Here is a 20120-nt window from a genome sequence, read left to right on the forward strand (position 1 = left end):
TTAACGCCGTTTTGTCTTGCTTAGGCTGCTGCTCGATGTCTGACAGGGACGGTTTTTGTCAGTGTTGCCATGTAGCCAGGCTTTGCAAACTTTGATGCTTCTCTTGATGAAATGTCTTTGACAGAGAATCTTTTCCCTATTCCCAGTCTGAGCAATGCCTTGCTGTGGCCTGAGCTGTCACTACAGCTTGTGGGTAAAAATTACACTGCTACCTATAACCAAGACTTTACACTGTCAGGCAAAGACTTCCTGTAACTCCTCATCAAACAGATGCTAATTCTGTGATCTAGAACAGAGGATTACTGCTTTCCACTCCCAGTTTTACTCTCGGTGTTCACAAGTACAGTTTGTTGGGGTCAGTGTTAGTTTTTTAGTGTGTGCTCTGGGGTCTTGGATAAACAAAGTGCTCTTTAAGCAGGCAGCAGGAGACATTGACTGGTTGATGGCAAAGTTTCTTGTCCCATGCAGTGTGCAATCTTGATTTGTTATGTGTAAGATGCTGGTGTTTTCTGCTTTATGAACAGTGTGACAGGCTCATTGCCTTCTGAGGTCTAGTGTCCTCCCTAAAGCGAGTGAGGTACATCCTGGACACTTGATGCTGTGGGCCATGGTGAATGAGCCCAGAGGCTCTGACTCAAGCTGTTTCTTTCCAATTTAGTAGGATACTGTGTGTGACCTGCCAAAGCCATTGCTCAGATAAATACTTTGTGAGAGAATCCTTGGGGAATGAAGGAAAGTATTGTCAACAAAAGGAATATAGAAAATACTTAGAATTCTCACTGATTTTAAGAGTTAATTTCTATAATGGTATCATAAAGCCTTCTTGACTGTTATTGATTTTTAAATTACTTTTTATCATATGAGCTGCTTGCTAGCTGGACTCCTGCTTCAGCCCTACCATATTAGAGCAGGTCACTAATGTATTGTAGAAACCAATTTGTGTCTTCACCATCTGTCTATGGTAGGGTTTTTTTCTCTTGGAAAAAAGATAAGAGCTAGTTGCTGGAGCTTTTGATTGGCTCTCTATTCCATAGAGCTTAAATTTAACAGGAAATCTGACATATGTTGACTCTTAATTCTGTGCGTTAATACAGACTTGAATACAACAGGTGGTCCCACTCCAGCTGCTAAGGAAGTGATGCACAGTAACGGAAGCAGAACTGGAGCATAAGATTTTGCAAAGTGTTCTGAAAGATAAGCTGTTTGGTTGTCTTGTTCCCTGGGAATAACAAGCCTTTGCTAATTGCTCATAAAAGTTAAAAAAGGAGGACAGAAGTGGATGGAAAGGCAGTGACAAGGTTACATTAGAAACAGGCAGGAAGGAGGAGAAGAAAGCTTCCCGAGCCATCTTTAAGGTGAGCATTCAAGTGAGGGGGACAGAGTGGATAAGAGTTTGGGGTCCTTTCCAAGGGGGGGGACTTCTGTTTATGGATAAACCGGCAAAAAGCTGCTGGCATGGAGGCTGTTTAGCATTTCATGTATAATGTTCATGTGCAAGGCTCCACCTAGTCTTTAACACTGTGTCTCTATTTCATGCTGTAATCATTACCAGGATTTCTGAGAAGCGGAGGAGAGATTTTCTGCTGAGATTTGCTTTTGCCAGTTCTCCAGCTCTTAGCAGACCTGTGAGTACCTCTGTACTCCTTGGGTATATGCCTAGTCTCAGTAAATGGTTCTGGTAGGTAGCAATGGGTTAGATCCATCTGATCCACAATCTTTAGCTGAATTTGATTGTGTACCATCTCCTACATTGGAGCTCAGCTTATCTTTCACAGCAGAGCTATGTGTGTCCTTGGTCTTGCCCTTTGGAGATGACACAAGCCTCAATGTTTCTCTGTCAGCATTGGGTGTGAGATGGTTCTTAGTGCAAAAAACTCAAACATATTTGAAGGAACAACTACCTGTGGTGCTGGGAGGAAGTGGCACGTTACCTGTCTGTGCTGTCCTGATCTACTCATGGAAGTTATTGCTGATTTATTTCGGTTTCGTTTACCAAAGCGTGAATTGTGGACCTTCTAACAGGCTTTTTAGGCAGCACAACCCGTCAGATTCACACAGCTCTGGGTGCTCCACGGTCCTGTGTGCTGTTCCTTGTCTCTGCCCGCGTCAGAAGCGCCAAACCTTGGTACCAGGGAGGAGGCAAACGCACCCAACCAACTTTTGCCTTTGGCGTCGACGCAGGTGCCGGGGCCGGGCAGCGCCGGGCGGGTTAACGCGGAGCGGGGCGGGGAGCGGCGGACGGGCGGGCCCGAGCGGCGGCAGCGGCGCTCCGGAGGCTGCTGGTGAGTGGGGCCGCGGGGGAAGGGGGAGAACGGGGACGGGACAGAGCTCCCCGGCACAGGGAGCCGGGTGGGGCGGGCGCGTCCCGGGCCGGCGGTGGGAGCACTTCTGCGGGCGCGGTGAATGCGGTGGCTGAGTTACCGTGCCGCTGGCAGGCGGGAGAGCGAAACTGCTGCCGTTCTGGTAAACTTGCCGCTCTCCCTAGGGTCCCCCCCGGGGGCAGCTGCCCGTTGACGGTGAGCAGGAAGGGGCGTCCGGCTGGGGCTGGCTCCCGGTCCCGGCCCCGCGGTGCCGCAGCCGTGGGCAGTGCAGGTGCTGCAGCTCCGCACCGTGTGCGCGTCTCCGTATGCTTAAACATACGCAAGGTATGGATATTGCCTACATGTACTCATGAGAGCGTCTGTACGCTTCAAGCTTACTTTGCACACCTCTGGATTTGTGTATCGTGTCCTGCCGAGGCGCTGGCAGTGAGTTTACACCGCGTGGTGCGTGGCACAGATTCTTTATGACCGTTTCTATAAGGTCTCGTCTTAATCTGTGCAATACATGGACAAATACAACGACATCATTTTGCGTTATATCTGCTGATTAGTTTTTTTTTCTTAAGGAAAAAAGAAGGGTGTGTGTGTGTGTGTGTGTGTGTGTGTGTAATGCATGTTCGTGTTTCCAGAAGCTGTGTGGGTACATCTGTTCTCCCTTCTGTAATGTCATTCTAGAAAGACGTCTTGTTACAGGTTGGTAAGGTGCTTTGCTGTAGTCTTGTTCTTTATGCTGTGCAGAGTGTGTAGTTTTGTGCATGGTCTTTTGTGCTTATGGTCTTCTAAGAGGTGTAGTAGAAAGCACAACTCAAATCCAGCCATATGATGAAAATCTGATTTTGTCAAATTTATCTGGGTACTGAAAATGAAGTGAAATTAAAAAGCATGCACAAACGGTAAAGCAGCAGCTTTTATTGGAATGTAAAGCTGAAAGATGCATTTGACTTTTTGCAGCATGCTAGACTATAGTTTCAGACAAGTTGGGTTGACTGTATCCTTATCCTCCTGTGTTATTATAAACTTTGACAAACATCCTTCAGCATAGTCTTTATGCTATCAGATAATTTCTGATGTGTAGGTTTTGACATCAGAGAGAGTGTATTCCTCTTGGGTATCAGTCCTAAAGATTTGTATGTCTGGGTTCTACTTTTAATCCATTAGTTTCACTTCCATGTCGCTAAGTATTTCTCAGAGGCCATCATTTCTACCAGTTCTACTGAAATGTTTGTCTGCAAACCAGGACCCTGGATCTGCTTAACAGATCAGATACAGTCAGGTGGCTTGTTTTAATTGACAGTGGTGTGATTCAGGTCCTCATCAGGTATGTGCTGAAAATAAACAATAGCAGTTCACTTTGGTTGTGACTGTGCTGAAACAGTCTGTTTGCATTCTATAGGTCTTGTGAAAGAAATCTCTGTTGTTGAATTGTAAAATGGAGCTGATAACGATCAATGAACGGACCTGGAAGTTCTGCAGAGATGGAAAGCTTAGTTTAGAAGCAGAGCAGGTACTTTCTTCTAGGCATATTTCACAATGTACAGGCTGTTTGAATGACTTTTAAATACTTTAAATGGTGTGTCTGTTTCCGCATCATAGGATGACCTGCCAGCTCCTTCCAGAACCACACTTGAGGAGACTTAATGAAAGCTTAGCAGTAAAGTTTTTAGTTTGAACTCCATATATAGACTTAGTAAACCATAATTTCAGAAAGTCTTAAATTACCAAAGTCTGAAGTCTAAACTTGTGGTAACTAGCAAGTTACTTTAATATCTGTCTCTAGCAGCTTTCTGCAATGGATCAGAGCTTTAAAAAGCAATTTAGCATGGTAAAGCAGCTTTAAACTGATGGGATTTCAGGAGCTGGCACCTGAACTATGTAATACTTTGGTGTAGGTGCCCCTATATCTCTGTGCTTCACAGTTCCACTGCCCGTGCCTGCTGCAGCGGCTCACAGAGGAGCAGCCCTGTCGCATACATACACAGGGTGACACTTCTGTGCCTCACAGTGGTTTTTTTTTCTTTTAAGCCTGTTATCAGTCTGTGTGTACAGAGTGCTGTGGGCCGTGGCTGGCAGTGCTGCTTCCTCTCTCTGCAGCTTAAATGTTTAGTCTTGAGGGCCTACGTTTCTGGTAGGTTTAACACTTAAGAATTTTTGTTTGCACCATATAGCCTTGGTGTTTTAGATGGGATATATTGATTAAACAATAAGACCCTAAATGTTGATTCCCTTCATTCCACTCCCTTCCCTTTTCAGTCCAAAAGATGATGCCATTAAAATGGGCTGTTACACTCGGAGTGGAAATAACTGTGACGCTCTGCTCATCTTAACCTAAAAGGTATTGAAGACCAAGATAATGGGATAATGCTGCTTGTGCATGCTTGATTTGGGTTCAGCCAATTATGTGAAATTGGGAATATTGAAAAAACAAAATGTAGCCAAACACAACCAGAAGTAGATTCTCTTGTTAATAATCCAGTTCTCTGGACTAAAATCTTACTCATTGAGCCTTAGATTTCTTTTTTAAATACAAACTTTTTCCAGTCTGTAAAGCTGATCATAAAAAATGGCTTTAAAAAAGTATATTCTCAGTTCCTTAAAGACAAGCATGCAGCGTGTGGTTCCAAGCACAGGCAGTGCCCACAGAATTTCCTTAAACAAAATGTAAATCAGTTGCTTCTGAGATAATCTGTCTCTGTAAAACCTGCCAAGTGACTGTCAAGCTTCCCTTGCATCCTCTGATAGTACCAGATGGAAAAAAAAAACCCAGCCACCTTTACTTTAGACTGAGGTATTTGGGTATAACTCAGTTCTTTGTGTGCCACCTTTCAGTTTGTTTCTCTAATTGATGTTTTTGGTTATAATATCAATTAACCATTAAAGACAGTTAAAAGCAAACCACAGTAGCTGCCTCACAGAACTCCTTCTTACAGTTACATATTAACGTTTTTGGCCTCTGCTGTGTTACACACCCTTTTCTGCACTGGTATTTCTTTCTAAGCTGAGGTAACCTGAATGGGTTTCTTGGGTTACTGTGCAATCATTTGGCTGTGTTTTCCTTCGTGGCCGTACATGTATGCAGGGTGTGGAGGGGGACAAGGGACCAATTGCCTTTCTGAACTGGTATTACTTGTATGTATAGCTTGGCTGCCTGGTGTCCCGGCTTCCTACTGCTGCCTCCACCTTCCTCATGGGAATGAAGCTAGAGAGAGGTTTTCAGTAACAAGAAAAAGATAAGCACCATAGTTTATCCTGAAGAGCAGGAAGGGACGGAGGGTGTTCATGACTGCCTGTGGCACAGGCTTCAGGAGCAGGAGTGCTGCAGTGGGGAGCCATTGCCAGGGGATGTGTAGCCTTCAAGCCTCCAGATGCTCCTTTTGTGGTACGGTACCAGGGCTGACTGCTGCTTGTAGAAGTTTAAAACACCTAAACAATTGCAGAAAGGCAATTGCTGTGGCTTAATATTTCTCTGCAGTAACGGTTTGAATACAAGGAGAGTCTTTCTTCTTGCCTCTTTGCCACCAATGCCTGTGATCAGTCAGTATGATAAACTCTGCTTTCTGAAGAGTAACTTTTGTAATAAGTTTCAAAATATCTTGGAAATCTGTATTTGATACCTCATCTCTGGTAATGGGCAAGGGGAGGCAGGAAAGTGAAGTGCGGCAGCTTGCCCACTTTATAGGCTGTGCCTAGGCACAGCTTGCTCCTCTGTGCCATCCCATGGTCCTGCCTGGACTGTACTGGCTTCACTGTTTGTCCTCCTGTTCTGGAGCATATCATTTTGGATGCTGAACCATGCCAAATTCTGCATAGAAATCCCTGTGCCAGCTCAGGGGAACCAGCGCTAACCCAGGCTGGGGTTCTGCCTGGCAAACTTTCCCATGCCAACCTTCAGTCCTGCTGCAGGACTTCACTGCTGTAGTCCTGTAGGTTCAGTCCTGCTCAATGGACCTCCCAGTCCAGCAGCAAATATGCCTTGAATCCTCTCAAGGTAGCTGGCTGTGCCAGCCCAGGCTTGTTGCATTTTTACAGGAGCAAGGCAGAAGCTGTCAAAGTCCCCCAAATTGATGCCAACCCTTCAATAAACTTGTGGCCAATATATTGAAACACCTTAGGTTTTAATGGACAGGAAAGAGGCAGAAAACCAGTGTGGTGTGACATGAATCACGTTATGGCTTGCAGGTTAAACTTTGTAATAACCTTCTCTTTAAAACACCGAGTTTTTTCCTTCAGACATGTCTGCATTAATAACAAGTGACTCAGCTTCAGCTGATTTACAGGCTGAATTTTGGTTTGAATCAAAGTGACTTAAGTGATTTTAATTGCTGTTTGAATTGAGCAAAATCAGTGATTTAAATAACATACTAAAAATCTGTATATTGAAATTTAATAACTTGAGGCAAACTAATTTCTAATTGAATAACTATTAAAGTATATTAGTTTGCAACATCCAAAACAGTATCTAGGTGAGAGTTCGCTAACTCTTTATTTAGGTAGCTAGTGTAATATATTCCTGTCTACCCATGCAGATTTTTGACTTTTAGTGTAAAATATATTCTGACTTGATACAAGTTGCACTTACAAATAGGAATTTAAAATCAACTCAAATATACAATCTGTCTTTAAGACAAACAGAGCTCAAGATATGCTGGATTGGAAAGGATTCTTAATGTATGCTTTGCATTTGAAAGCAGTTTAATTGAACTGAATCCACGGAGTTCTTTTGAACAGATATTTCATGTTTACTCAGAGTTGTAGAGGAAAGCACACTTTGCAGGCCATCAGTTTCTGATCTTTGTTGGCTGAACTGAAGTAATTATTGTATTGAAATAAAACCTTTTTGACAAGGGTGTGTTTTTGGCAGTTGCAAAGCTTTGTTTTTGCTTGCAAGTGACTAGTGGCAAGCTAATACCTCAGCCCATCTATAGGATATGTAATATGTGGTTACTGCTGTCAAGTTTTTGGTGGCCTGTATGAAGGGCTATAAAATACTGAGTGGCAGAGAAGAGGTGAATGGGTGTTGTTTGCGCTGTGTTCCCATAAAAAAACAAGATGTCTGGAGCTCATGAGTGCCACTTTCAAAGCAGAAGAGAGCAGATTTTCATGAAGTGAGTAGCAGAACTTGGGAGCTCTGGTGCAGACTCCAGACGACTGTTTGATTTGGGCTGACCTGTTTTCTACTATTTGTTTCTATTTTTTTAATTTTTTAACAATATTTTACCTGAATCTTCAAATTCATGTGTACTTAAATCTGAAATATGTAATACTGAAGGGTGTGTTTTTTCTTTTTAAGTTTAAGCCTACCCTGATTAAGAAAAACATCTCTGATTTGGATACAGAGGAGAAGACCTGGATACCAAAGTCTTCAATGTATTGAACTGTGACATGCTAGGAAATATGGCACATCCTGTCATACATCTCTTGTGCCTGATGTGGACTGGGGCAGGACCACTGAGAATACAGGTGCACAGTGCTGTCACAGCTGCACAGCTCCCCTGAGGCCAGGATGGTTCTGCTAGGAGGACTTGAAATAAAATGAAGGTGTGAAATAAACCACTGTCTGGAAGGACCCTGCTGTGACAAGTGCTTTTTGTGCATAAGCTGGTAGAGACAGCCAAGTGCTACATCTCGGCTCTGAAGGACTGGGATGCAAACTAGCTCCACTTCAGCTACCACTCTGGTGCAGCTTCCATTTGGACATCTCCAGAGTCTGCCCTTTGACCCTGAGACCTCAGCTGGATGCTTTCCTGCTCCCTCCCATCTTACCTCAACACCTGAAGACATCACTTTCAAAACTGGCTGTTATTTGAGCTCTGCTGTGTGACAGTGAGTGATTATTTTGGTGGAGCATTAGATGTGTGATTTCTTTATTTTGACAACCCCCCTTTTCTGGGTAGTACTGAAAATCAGGGTGGGATCAATAAGATGAAGCATTTAGATTAGGTTCATAGTTGATATTTTGGATATTTTTTTAAGCTTGCTTTCCAGATGAGATGCAAAAAGTATCTGCAGATTTCTTTCTTCTCCTGTCACCGCAAATAAGAGCGATTCATCTGTTGAGATGATTACACAGTAACATGCAATATGTTCAGAAAACTTTCCCTGTAATTTTCACATATTCTACACTCCCCTCCCCTGCCATTCTTGCCCAAAATGCTGCTTCTATTTGCAGGCATTTGGGCTGTTCTGTAAAAGCTTCATGTCAAGCTCAGCAAGTCCTTTACTGCCTTGGTGGGTAGGAGCAGAGCCATCTTGGTTGGCAGGGTTCCCAGCACTCTGCTGCTTGAGCTGTTTTCTGTAGCTCCTCGTGGAACTCTGGTCACTTATGAACTTGAGTACTTCCTAGGTGAGGATGGGGAATGTATCAGCTGCCCAACTCTACTGCCACAAACAGGAAGCCGTAGGCATTGAATTCAGATTGACTCCTTATGGTGGATCTGAGCTGCTAAGGCTTTTTTTATTTGTAGTTGAAGGGCTGATTTACTTGGTTCCTTCTGCTTCTCGTCCTTTAGTAATTGTCCTTAGTTTTATGTGTCCAAATTTGATTTTTTTTTTAATTATACATTCTTTTATAAAAGTGGCTGCCTAGGTTCTTGATGATAATAAAATGGACAACAGTGTCAAGTGATCTGATTTCATGTTGACTACTAGATGTAGGGTGGGAACTGGGAACCAAGGCAATAACTCAGAAAATCAAAATATTAAAAACAAACCGAAAAACCAAACCAAAACCCCCAACCCAAGACTGCTGAAAGAATTAATCACCGAATAGTGCAGGTTCATTTCAAATCGGGTAATACAAATACTGCATGAGAGAAATGGCACAAGTATCATAACTTAAATGGCAGAAGATGAACCTTTTAACCTTAAAACTCAGAAGGAACCTTTTAATATAATGTGGCTTGTTAGCCAGCCTGCTGGGGATTGCTTAATTTGCTTCCCAGTCCCTGGGGAGATGAGATATAGCTGTTAGGCAACCACAGGGTAATAACAGACAAAGTGAACCTGATCTTTATCTGTGATCAATTTTAGCTGTAGAGATGAAAAGCTTATTCTTTTTTGTATCTCTCTGCCTGTAACCGCTTCGAGGTGTGGGGTTTTATGGTTGTTTTTTTTTTGTTTTTTCTTTCCAGCCCCACTCTGTCTGTCACTGGCACCCATGACAGCCTGGGGCTCACAAGGAGCTTTACAAAGGTTATTAACCTTGCTGCCTCTCCTGCAGCTTTGTATCCTGATACTTCCTCCTCTCTGTCCTTAGTCAGGTATCAGTCTGCCACTCTGTATAATACCTAATGTGATTAGGATCTTGTGCTATGGTTAGATTCCTAAGTTTTGCTAAATCTATTAATGTATATATCATATCTATTAATAAAGTCATTGTTAAACCCCTTATTCAGATGCTGACAGCGAATGTGAGCTCCAGTGATGATCAGACACAAACTCTCCCTACCAGGCAGTGAGACCCTGCATGGGGTCTGGTCACCATGAGTAATTGCTGTCAGACCTGCCTGTGTAAATTAATTCAAGTTCAGTTTGATTCATAATAAAGGCAGTGAAATTGCCAAGGCAGCTGCCATTGACCTCACCGGAGTAGCTGAAGTGTGATGTAATCTGGAACACAGACTCCCATTCCATCATGGTTAATAGCCCTGTGTGCAAAATAGTGCTGAGTGGGTATAAGAAAAAACCCAGTACTACTGCTGTTGCTGGGGCTTGCTTTATCCTGTGGTTGGGTAGGGAGCAGTGTTTTGGTTTTGAAGATAATTGGGCTGTGTGGTGCTCACAGGGCTCGGGGTTGACAGCCCAGTAAAAGAATCCCTGGCTTTAAAGCAGTCAAATATGTAGAATATTTTTTTTTTCCTTTTCATCACACTTAAATCCTGTAGTAGCAAGTAACAGGCATGTGCTCAGAATATATATGCCTGTAGCAATTTATATTCCTATATTTTTACATTATTAGTTTATAATTAAAAACAAAAAAAAGTTGTTGTTGTTTGGTTTTTTTCACCAATATTAGGCCTTTTATTGCTTAGTCAGTAAAATGGAAAAATTATGTTTTATGCTTCCTTGTCCTGACTGGGTACATTGAGAAATGGAAATAATGATGGGGCTGTGGCTCAGACATAGGATTTCATGGCAAGAATGGCTTGGCTGTTGCTCAGATTTTCTTTGTGACCTTCAGACAGTCACTTTTAACTCTTTAACTTCCACTTTGTTGCTAGACACTATGGCTACTAGTGCAAAGGGACTGTGTTGGGGTTTTGTGAGCAGGTAAGTCTCATAAAAGTTCCTCATCATCCAAGCATCATGTGCTGCAGCCCTCCAGGGGACAGAATATCATCTTCTGCATTAACTGTGTAAAATATGAATGTTTACCTAAAGTCTCCAAATACATTCCCTCTCATGTCCATGTTCTATCTCCTTTTCCCTCAAAAAAACCCTGTTAGGTATGGTGACTGAAGCAATAGCTGGGGTTTTCTTAATCCTTCTTTCTTTTTTCCCTTCCACTCCTCCCAGGATGCAGGGGCTTTAATCCAGGATGAATGAATGCTACTATGATAAGCGCATGGACTTTTTCTATAACAAGACAAACACAGACACAGTAGATGAGTGGACGGGGCCACAGCTTATTGTTGTTCTGTGTTTTGGGACGTTTTTCTGCCTCTTCATTTTCATTTCAAATTCATTGGTCATAGCAGCTGTGGTCAAGAACAAGAGGTTTCATTTTCCCTTTTACTATCTTCTGGCCAACTTAGCGGCTGCAGACTTTTTTGCTGGAATTGCCTATGTCTTCTTGATGTTCAACACTGGCCCAGTGTCTAAGACATTAACTGTTAACCGCTGGTTTTTGCGTCAGGGTCTTCTGGACACCAGCCTGACAGCTTCCCTGGTGAATCTGCTCGTCATAGCTGTTGAGCGGCACATGTCGATAATGCGGATGAAGATCCACAGCAATCTTACGAAGAAGAGAGTCACCTTTTTAATTATATCTATTTGGGCCATTGCTATTTTCATGGGTGCTGTTCCCACCTTGGGTTGGAACTGCCTCTGTGACATTACTGCCTGCTCATCCCTGGCACCTATTTATAGCAGAAGTTACTTGGTGTTCTGGAGTGTCTTAAACCTGGTTGTCTTCTTCATTATGGTGGTGGTTTACATAAGAATCTATATGTACGTCCAGAGGAAAACCAATGTCTTATCATCGCACACTAGTGGATCCATTAGCCGTAGGAGAACCCCTGTGAAGCTTATGAAGACTGTCATGACTCTCTTAGGTAAGAGACTACAATACATGATATACAAGGGTGACAATGCCAATGAATGGGTTTGTGGGGTTTATCTGTTTTGTTGTTTGGTTGGTTGAGGTTTCTTTAAGCATATTGTACCCCCTTCAAACAAAACCAGAAAAACCCTCATCAAACTTCTAAGTGCTGGAGGCATTTAGGCTTCTGTCCGCTTTAGATAGCGAAACAACTGCTGCACCACACAGAAATAAGTAAAGACTAATCAATATGCAGAAGAAATGAGTCTCTGTTTCAGCTTGTTAAAAACACAAATTATCTACAGGTATGTTTGGGGAGGGGGGAAATACAAAAATCATTTGGAGGAAGGCTTGTGAACATTCACAGCTATCTAGAAGAATGGTTTTGTAATAATATTCTTGAATATCTGCCCAAGGTCTTAAATCCTATGGCTGGATGTGGATAGTTTCCTCTGCACTTCTTCCTCTTGGCTGTGTCCTAAATGTACTACTTCCCCCTGAAATGCATCCTCCCTGGGGAAAGGAGTTGATGCCTGGTGGGTCTGTGACTTGACAGAGCTTTGCTTTGCAAGGGGAAAATTCATCTTCATTCTGTGAAGATTGCATAGTGAAAAATACTTTAAGGTGGTTATACATTATGGCCTTGATTTCTAGATCATAACACAAAATTTGACTTGGATTCTGCACTAGAGACACTGCTGATATTTGGGCAGCTTGGATCACTGCATCAGTTAGTTGTGATGTAGCTGCTAGTTAAATTAGAGATGCATTCGAGAGGATGATTGATCATTGGAACAGAGTACTAGCTGTAGCAGTCAGTTTTCCCTAGGGAGACTTGAATCTGCATGAGGTGTTTTCTGGAAGCCAGATTGGTACAACTTGCTGTGGATGGAACTGTGGGGACAGTGGGACACTTGTAAAGCTGGGCTCAGGTGGTAAGGAACTCTAAACCCACAAATATGGCTTTACCGCTTTGACAACTGTTCAGCATGGTAGTACTAGAGAGGTCTGAGGGAAAAGTGTCAGTTTTCATGGAGGCAGGAGTTACCAGGGTAGGAAGTTGGCTAAGGACACTTCCTTCCCCTTGTGGTCTATGGGTGTTGCACAGTCTGGTATCTGCTTCTCTTTCTTCTTACCGCTGCACCCCCCAAAATAACAGTGCTGTAGTACACAACACCTTTGTCTACCAAAGTGATGTTTTAAGATGCTTTAGAAGCCAATATCAGTTAAATTTTACAGTGTCTGACCTTGGAAAAGAACTTTACTTGGTTCAAGTAAATACAAGGTTCTCGCTTATGCTCCTGTGGCTTCTGAAGTTGGCTTGTCCACTGCCAGAGCCTTTCCCTTCTAAAGAGCTCCCCAGTACTCCTTCCTCCCCCCCCCCCCCCCCCCCCCCCCCGCCCTTGATTTTATGGCACCTATAGAGAGACAAGGTGGTGACTGTTCTTATCCCCCACCTTGACTTGCTGGGGCAAGATTTGATCTTCTGCCCTGCCTGAAGCTCTCATGCAGTGAAACTTAAACCATGACCTGGAAAGAGAAAATTTCTGTAGAAAAGCTCTGAACAGCTCCAAATATGACCATGCCCTAATGTGTATGCGTTGGGTAGACTGTAGTTAACTGCTGCATTGGAAAGAGATAAAAGTGCTTGAAAAAGCAGTTTTCTGAGCATTTCTATTGAAGGCAGAACTGCAGGCTGTTTTCTGGGAAGTCGCATGGAAATAAATCATCATGCATAGCCTTGTCTGATTTATATGTATATTTATACAGTTTGGTTTTGAATAAGGTGAAGATGGAGGGTGTTAAGGGAATGCTGGAATAACGCTGTTGGCTCTCGGTGCCACCTGTGCATGTTTGCAGGTCAGAGCAGCAGAGGTGTTCTGTGTGCTGGAGGACACCCAACTGCCTAGTGTGGGAGTTGGAAGGACAGTGGTGGTTGCTGTTTGCTAATCCCTTGTGGTCCTTTAGCCTGTGGCAGATCTTCAGTGCTCACCATGGCCATGCTGCTGTAAGGGAATAAACCCCACTTTAAACTTCATTTTCAACTTAGTCTTTCTTTTATTAGGGAGAGGAGCCTTAGGACTATGGGTTGACTTAAAGATCAGCATTACCTTTCTCTTACTCACAGAATATGGCTTTTCAGCTACCAGATAAAACTATAATTTGGCCAAGGCATTTAGTGATTTAATATGCTGGGCCAGACAGATTTAACTTAGAAAGCCTGAGTCCTACTTTAGAGATCATAATTTTGTATACTTGCTTTGTCAGTCAGAAACGACACCAAAAAAGAGCCTGCTTCCAAAGAAGTGGGCTCAGTGCATGTGTTCCTGGATGCAAGATCTGCCTCAGACTCCTGTGTCAGGGGAAGCGTATCTTGGCATATTCCTTCGTATCGGTTCTTCCAGTTTTGACTCTGAGAGGCTTTTTATAAACATTTATTTCTAGGAATGAGAATTTATTTTATGAAACGGTTTGAAATGTGCATTCATAGCCAAGTCATTCAAGCACACTCTGCAGAATGTATTAGAAACTGAACAGCACATTTTCTGGGCTTCCCTATTACCAAAGAAGTTACCAAGTGACCGATTTGATTCTTCCAAAATTTTGCTTACATCCCCTGATGCAACAACCTCCAGCTGTATGCAACATGTAGATTTTGCTCAAGGCAGTTATTTCTAATGGCTTGTTCAAGAACATCTGAAAATGCTTTGGAATACATGCCTGATACGGTCTCAACTAAAAGCAATTCCAAGATACTCTGCTGCTGGATGAAACATGATGAGAACCAGAGTTCCTGTTAATGTGCTCTGTTGGTTTCATGGGAGGTTCAGGACAAAATCCTGCTGGCATGCTGCTCCTCCTGTCTGCCTCCACCTCTGTTTGTGGGGAGCCTGGGCATCTGACTGGCTGCCCCTCCAGCAAAGCATGGCTGTCCTCTGTGGGTGTTCTCCTCCTGTGGTCCTCCGCTTTAGAGTTGAGGGAATCTGGGTTTCAGTGTGACTTTGTGGGTTCATGGTGGCTTTTTGGCCTTGGATGACCCCTTCCAGAGACTGGGATTCAGGTCCCTGTCATTTACCTTTTTCTATCATAACCCCTTAAAATGGTCCATCACAGAATAGGAGCAAGGCTTTCCCTTTGGTGTGCTAAACCATAGGAGGTTATCTGATTGAAACTGGAAGATAAGAAACCTAGCAAAGGGGGCTGAAATCCTCTTAGGCTGACTTTGTGGCATAGTCCTAGCTAAGCCTGTGACTATAGCTTTGAAGAAGGGCAGCTGCAGGTGTGCGGGTACGTGATTTTTCAGATGGTCTGTATATGGTAGCTCATCTGAACTTGGCAGTGAGATTCCTGCTGAAATAGCTGCTTTGGGGTGGATGATTTTCAGTTTCAGTGAATTTATAGTTTAATTGGTAACTTACTGTTTTTAACTCGGGTGCGCATGTGGCAAAGGCAACTGGAAACTACTGCACTCTTCTCAGTGTTGGCATGCTCGGGGACAGCTTTGATGTGTGGAGCTTTATGACATGGTGCTGCCAAAGCATCAGTAGTGCTTCCAGGTACACAGGAATTCACTTTCAAGCAGAGATAATGTAGCCTGCAAGAAAATACTATTTTAAATCTAATGGCAAATCCTTAGCCTAACCTTGAGTCATTGTGGCACTTGATCTCCTATAATCTGGTGGGAAGACCCAGAGCTGTTCTTCTGATCTGCGTTGCAGCCAGGCTGTGTTTCAAGTCATTTCTGTGAATTTTAGAGAGCCCCAGAAATTAAACTCTTTCTGGAGCATTGCACTTTGTCAGGGACAGGAATTCACATGGGATAAAATGTCTGCAAACAAGAAAATCACTGAAGGGCCAAGACAAAGGTATGCATTTAGACTTAACCATGGTTCCCTCTGGAAAGATCTGTTGTAAAAATAGCAAAATCCAAGCAAGGCTGTGAGTCTGAACCATGCCTTGCTTTCATCTCTGCAGTGTTAAGAGCAGGGTGTGAATCCCTTGTGCTATCTCCATACACAGCAAAATGTACTTTTGATGATGGAGTCAAAGCAACACCCCATGGAAGCATCAGCCAGTAACTTTGACACTGTCACTGCATTGCCTCCTGTCCTTGTCTTCAGTCATGGGCTGGGGGAAACGTGCAGATACTTGTCTGCAGATGTCTTAACTTCCCTTGCTTTTGTCACTGAAACCTTTTAGGGTTTTGCCTGTTTAAATAGACAGGAATATATCCTAGGAGTTTGTGGACTAATCCCCCTGCAATCCTGGGGGTTTGTTTGAAGGGGAGATTTCTGTGTCTTTTGTTACATGTGGCTTTGGGGTCTATTTCCTGCTGACTTCCATGAAAGCAGAGTTGGACCTTGCATGCTTTGTGGAGCAAGTGGTCAAAATGCTTTCAGTGCTTGCTCTAGGGAGGGTTTGTTACCATCTTGATTCCTGCATGGAGCTGGTGTGTTGGTGATATTGCCAGTGACCCTTTGTGGCCAGCAAAAACACCCTATCCAAATACTTACTGAGACGCTCAACTGTTGTTGTCTGGGTGGTCTGATTCCAGGGCTTTGCTGGTGAACCCCAGGGCAATAAATTAGTACAGTGTTCTCTGCATTGTAGACTGTAAGAGAGAGTTGGTATCACAACTGCTTACTCAGCATACTGGAGCCAAACCAGTATGTAATATAGAGACTGAGCAGAGAAAACAAGTGTTGTGGTAGCAGTTTGAAGCTCCTAATGCCAGTGGGCAATGGAGGAATGTTACTGATGTTAACCAGTATCTCAAAACTAACACTGTGAAAGTAGTACTTAGCATCACAAAAATCTTGGTACAGCAGAGTAGAAAATGCAGTTTCTGAAGGAGGTGGTCTCTTGCCTTTCTGTTCTGTAAAATATTGCCTGGAAAATAGTAAATAAGTAGGTTGAATTTTGTTTGGTCTCCAGGAGCACAGATTTACAGCAAGATCTGTGGTACCTTGTCCTGGATACATTTTTCAGCAATCCTGATGCTTAATAAATCACATGAATTCAACTTTATATATCATTAAGGCTTGCACATCAGAATGGCACAGACTGTATTGAACTCCTTGTTGGGGAGAAGTGTCCAGTGCTGCTGAAACCAGACCATGTGCTATGGAGTCCTCACTCTGGTGCTGCCTAGGTCCCACTGCTTGCCTGTACAATTCAGCTATGGGAAAACCAGCAGCTTTAAAAAGAGTGAGCTGGACTTGATTTCCCTACAAACATTGTTGAACAGATACCAGCACTCCCAGGAGAGCTTTTTAGCATGTAGTTGCCATCATCCTTATTTGTTTGTTTATTTTTTCTAAGCCCCAAAAAAGGGGAAACTCTGCTGTTATAAATGATTGGAATTTCCTCAGTACGTTGTTCAAACTTTGACTGTTGTGCAGAGTTGTAATTTTCTATTTCTGTATGTCAGACAGCAATTGTGGCTTGTGCTAAGTTAGTATTATCGTGCATATGGCTACTCCTTCCTTGGGCTCAAGGCGAGGGCTGACAGGCTGTGGTGATGGAGGAGACAAGAGGGCAGATGGGGCAGCTCGGGGTCCCCCTGCAAGCTCGTGGCCAAGGGCTGTTCTTGGTTGCCATGTTTCCCCTTCCCCACCCGTGCTGCCCATACCCTTGCCTTCATGGTGGGTTTGTGCAGTAACTTGGAAAGATGCAAATGCAATATTGAACTTTGTCCTAAGCCAAGGTTTTTATGCTTTCTTCATGTTGTCTTCACTCTAAGATCTCTTCCCTTATTTCCTCTTTCTGGTGGAAGAGGAGTGTGTTGTCCTACTTCGTGTGTTTCAGCTTTTATTATCACTGTGTGTCTCACTTCTTCCTCACAGGTGCTGTTATAGTTCCTGCCCAGCTTTGAAACACAAGGAAAACTCTGTTGCTCCTGGGCTTTTCCTGCAGTTTCTTGCTACACTACAGAGTTTTCTTGTTCCCCACCACTACACTCTTATTTCCTCATCCTTTTGTGTCTTTTTTCTTTATTCTGTTCTTTGCTTCATTTCTTTGCCCTCACTTATCACATCCTTTGATTCCTCTTTGCTAACTCGTCTGTTTTCTTTGCCTCTTCATTCACTACGGGACTTGTTTCCTGGATCTAAGTTGTTTTGTCTCAAGTCCTCTGCACGCACAAGCCAGGAGGGAGTGGTGGAGAGAGGTGGGCTGGTGGTCTGACAGGCGCCAGCAGTGTGCTTGTGTGTCACAGGCAATGGCATGTATCCTGTGGGGTTTCCACCCGGGATGTGTTTAAGTTATGATTCCTATTTTATGAATTGGGCATTGTGCCTATAGCTCTCAGAGTCAGCTGTAGCGTGACAGAAGATGTGTCCCTTCTTTGGGTCATATTGCGGTAGTGGTGGAAGTGAGCCACCTGGTATGTACACCTCCAGCATACAAGAGAGATGAAGAGAGGAAGTCTGAGTTCAGAGTGCTAGTTCTCTGCTTGTTAATGCTCCAGAGCTCTTGTTTATTTATCAGTGTGGACAAATCACTGTTGTGATGACCTTTCCCTGCTTGTGTTTGAGCTGATGTTGTCAGTAGCTAGATTCTTGCTCCCTGCAGCCTTCTGAGAAAGCTGCTCTGCCTTATACTCAGGGCTTGATGGAGAAATTGTATTAGATATGATTTTGATACAGTCATGAGAGTTTTGTCCTCTCCTGCTTTTATAGTTTTTGTGTAGAATTTTGATGAATCCAGTAATTTTGTAAGAGGAAAAAAAAACCCCAAACTCCTACCAGTTTAAAGTATTTTTTTTCTCCTTTATTTCTAGGTGCCTTTGTTGTCTGCTGGACCCCTGGCCTGGTTGTCTTACTGCTGGATGGTCTGAACTGCACCTACTGTGGGATTCAGAATGTTAAGAGGTGGTTTCTTCTCCTGGCCCTCTTGAACTCTGTTATGAACCCAATTATTTATTCATATAAAGATGATGAAATGTGGGGCACCATGAAAAAGATGATCTGCTGCTCCTCTGAGGATAAGAGCCAGGACAGGCGCTCTTCACGGATCCCCTCAGCAGTTCTCTGCAGGAGCATGGATACCTCGGGGCACTACATTGAAGATGGCATTATTCAAGGGACAATTTGTGGAAAAGGAGATCTTGGTGACAAAGGAAACTCCTGAGCTATTCGAGAAACTGACTTGGCTGGAAAAGGAGAGGGGGAAGGGAGAGTTTTGTAAGAGATTGACTGGCAAAGCTAGTAAACAATATATCCACTTTGTTCCAGAGCCTAAACTCCAGTGTTAACAAAAGTTCTTATAAATAATTGCCTGATGGAAAAACACTTTGTAACGAAGAAAACTTTCAGTGCTGCCATCTTTCTCCTTTTCTTCTTTTAAGTACATGAAATTGTTTTTTCATATGAATGGAATAAATACACCTCAGAGACTTTTGCATGGAAACAAAATGTAAGCCACGTAGCGAGACCCTCCTTAAACTCCTACAGAGAAAATAAACCTGCCTCACTGTGCAGGTTTAGCATTCATTCAGTATTTATGCTTTAAACAGTTTCTGTGCTTCTTGAGGAGGGTCGCAGGCTTGGGTGGTCAGAACTGACATCGTGACCTGTTGTCTCGGTTGACAAAGTTCATGAAATAGGCTGTACTTATCTTCTCTCTTCCTCCTCCTTATCTTGCTTTCAGAATAGGCAGTTTGGTGGTTTATTAAAGCTATGCCAGAAACCTGGCTGTGATGAAAAGCCCAGACCAGTGTACAGGAGTAAGTGTGACTGTGGATTGTCAGGATCAGTACAAGAAGCACAAAAGCCATTATTACTTCCATAGTGGAGTGAATGCTCAAGGAGATGTATTGCACTCTGTGCCGCTATTGCGTAGGCAGACATTGAGGGTAGATTAACAGAACAGTATGGCTGTGTTCATTATGCTCATTTCTTACTTCCCCTGATAACATCAAATGGGTGTGCTCACTCCTCTTTAACTGCTATGCCACTGAAAGAAATGAAATCCGAGCTCTGTTTTAAGAGGGTGAACTTTGAAAGAAAGTTTAAATATACATGTATACAGGTTCAATAAAGCTATTTAAAATAGGAAGTAATTTACAGGAAAAAACCTGAAATCAACCTAAATCACTACAGAAGTACAGTATGCATTGATCGTCTGATCTTGTTTGGGCCACATTTAACCTCTGATTTGCAAACAGAGTACTTGAGGAAGAGGCCATGAAACAGAAGGGCTTTCAGCATTATGACTAATCAAGTCTAGTGTTGATGCAGCCACAGCCCAAATTGTTGAAGTTTTGGCTAACACACTGTGCTCTAATGGAGGATCCAGCAATTCAGAGCTCAAGTCAAGTTTTTTAATTTAACTTCAAAATAAAAAAATCAAATGCAGATTTCTCAGTCTTGTAATAACCTGGCTCCTGCTGGCTTGTTTCAACAGCAGTGAGCTCCCTGCTACCCATCTTAAGTCTCCTTGAGATGATCTGTCCCGTGTCCTAGAGAAAGTCTGATCCCCGCTATTCAAGCAAGTGATTGCAACCAGGGGTTATGTTGGGAAGTTTTGACCACTTGCAATTG

At 43.2% G+C, this 20120-nt stretch overlaps 1 protein-coding gene across 1 annotated transcript; it reads left to right on the forward strand.

Annotated features, from left to right (window-relative positions):
- The first annotated feature begins 2476 nt into the window (after positions 1–2476).
- Positions 2477–19551, forward strand: LPAR3 (lysophosphatidic acid receptor 3). Its single transcript, XM_062611199.1, has 4 exons — positions 2477–2645; positions 7609–8141; positions 10833–11590; positions 18359–19551. Exons 3-4 carry the CDS (start codon positions 10855–10857, stop codon positions 18706–18708), a joined length of 1086 nt encoding a protein of 361 aa, XP_062467183.1. The 5' UTR covers positions 2477–2645; positions 7609–8141; positions 10833–10854; the 3' UTR covers positions 18709–19551.
- The last annotated feature ends 569 nt before the right edge of the window (positions 19552–20120 follow it).

Source organism: Pezoporus occidentalis, unplaced genomic scaffold, assembly GCF_034315485.1.
Source record: "Pezoporus occidentalis ecotype Australia unplaced genomic scaffold, CSIRO_AGI_Poc_V1 ctg151, whole genome shotgun sequence".
Classification (NCBI taxonomy): Eukaryota; Metazoa; Chordata; class Aves; order Psittaciformes; family Psittacidae; genus Pezoporus; species Pezoporus occidentalis.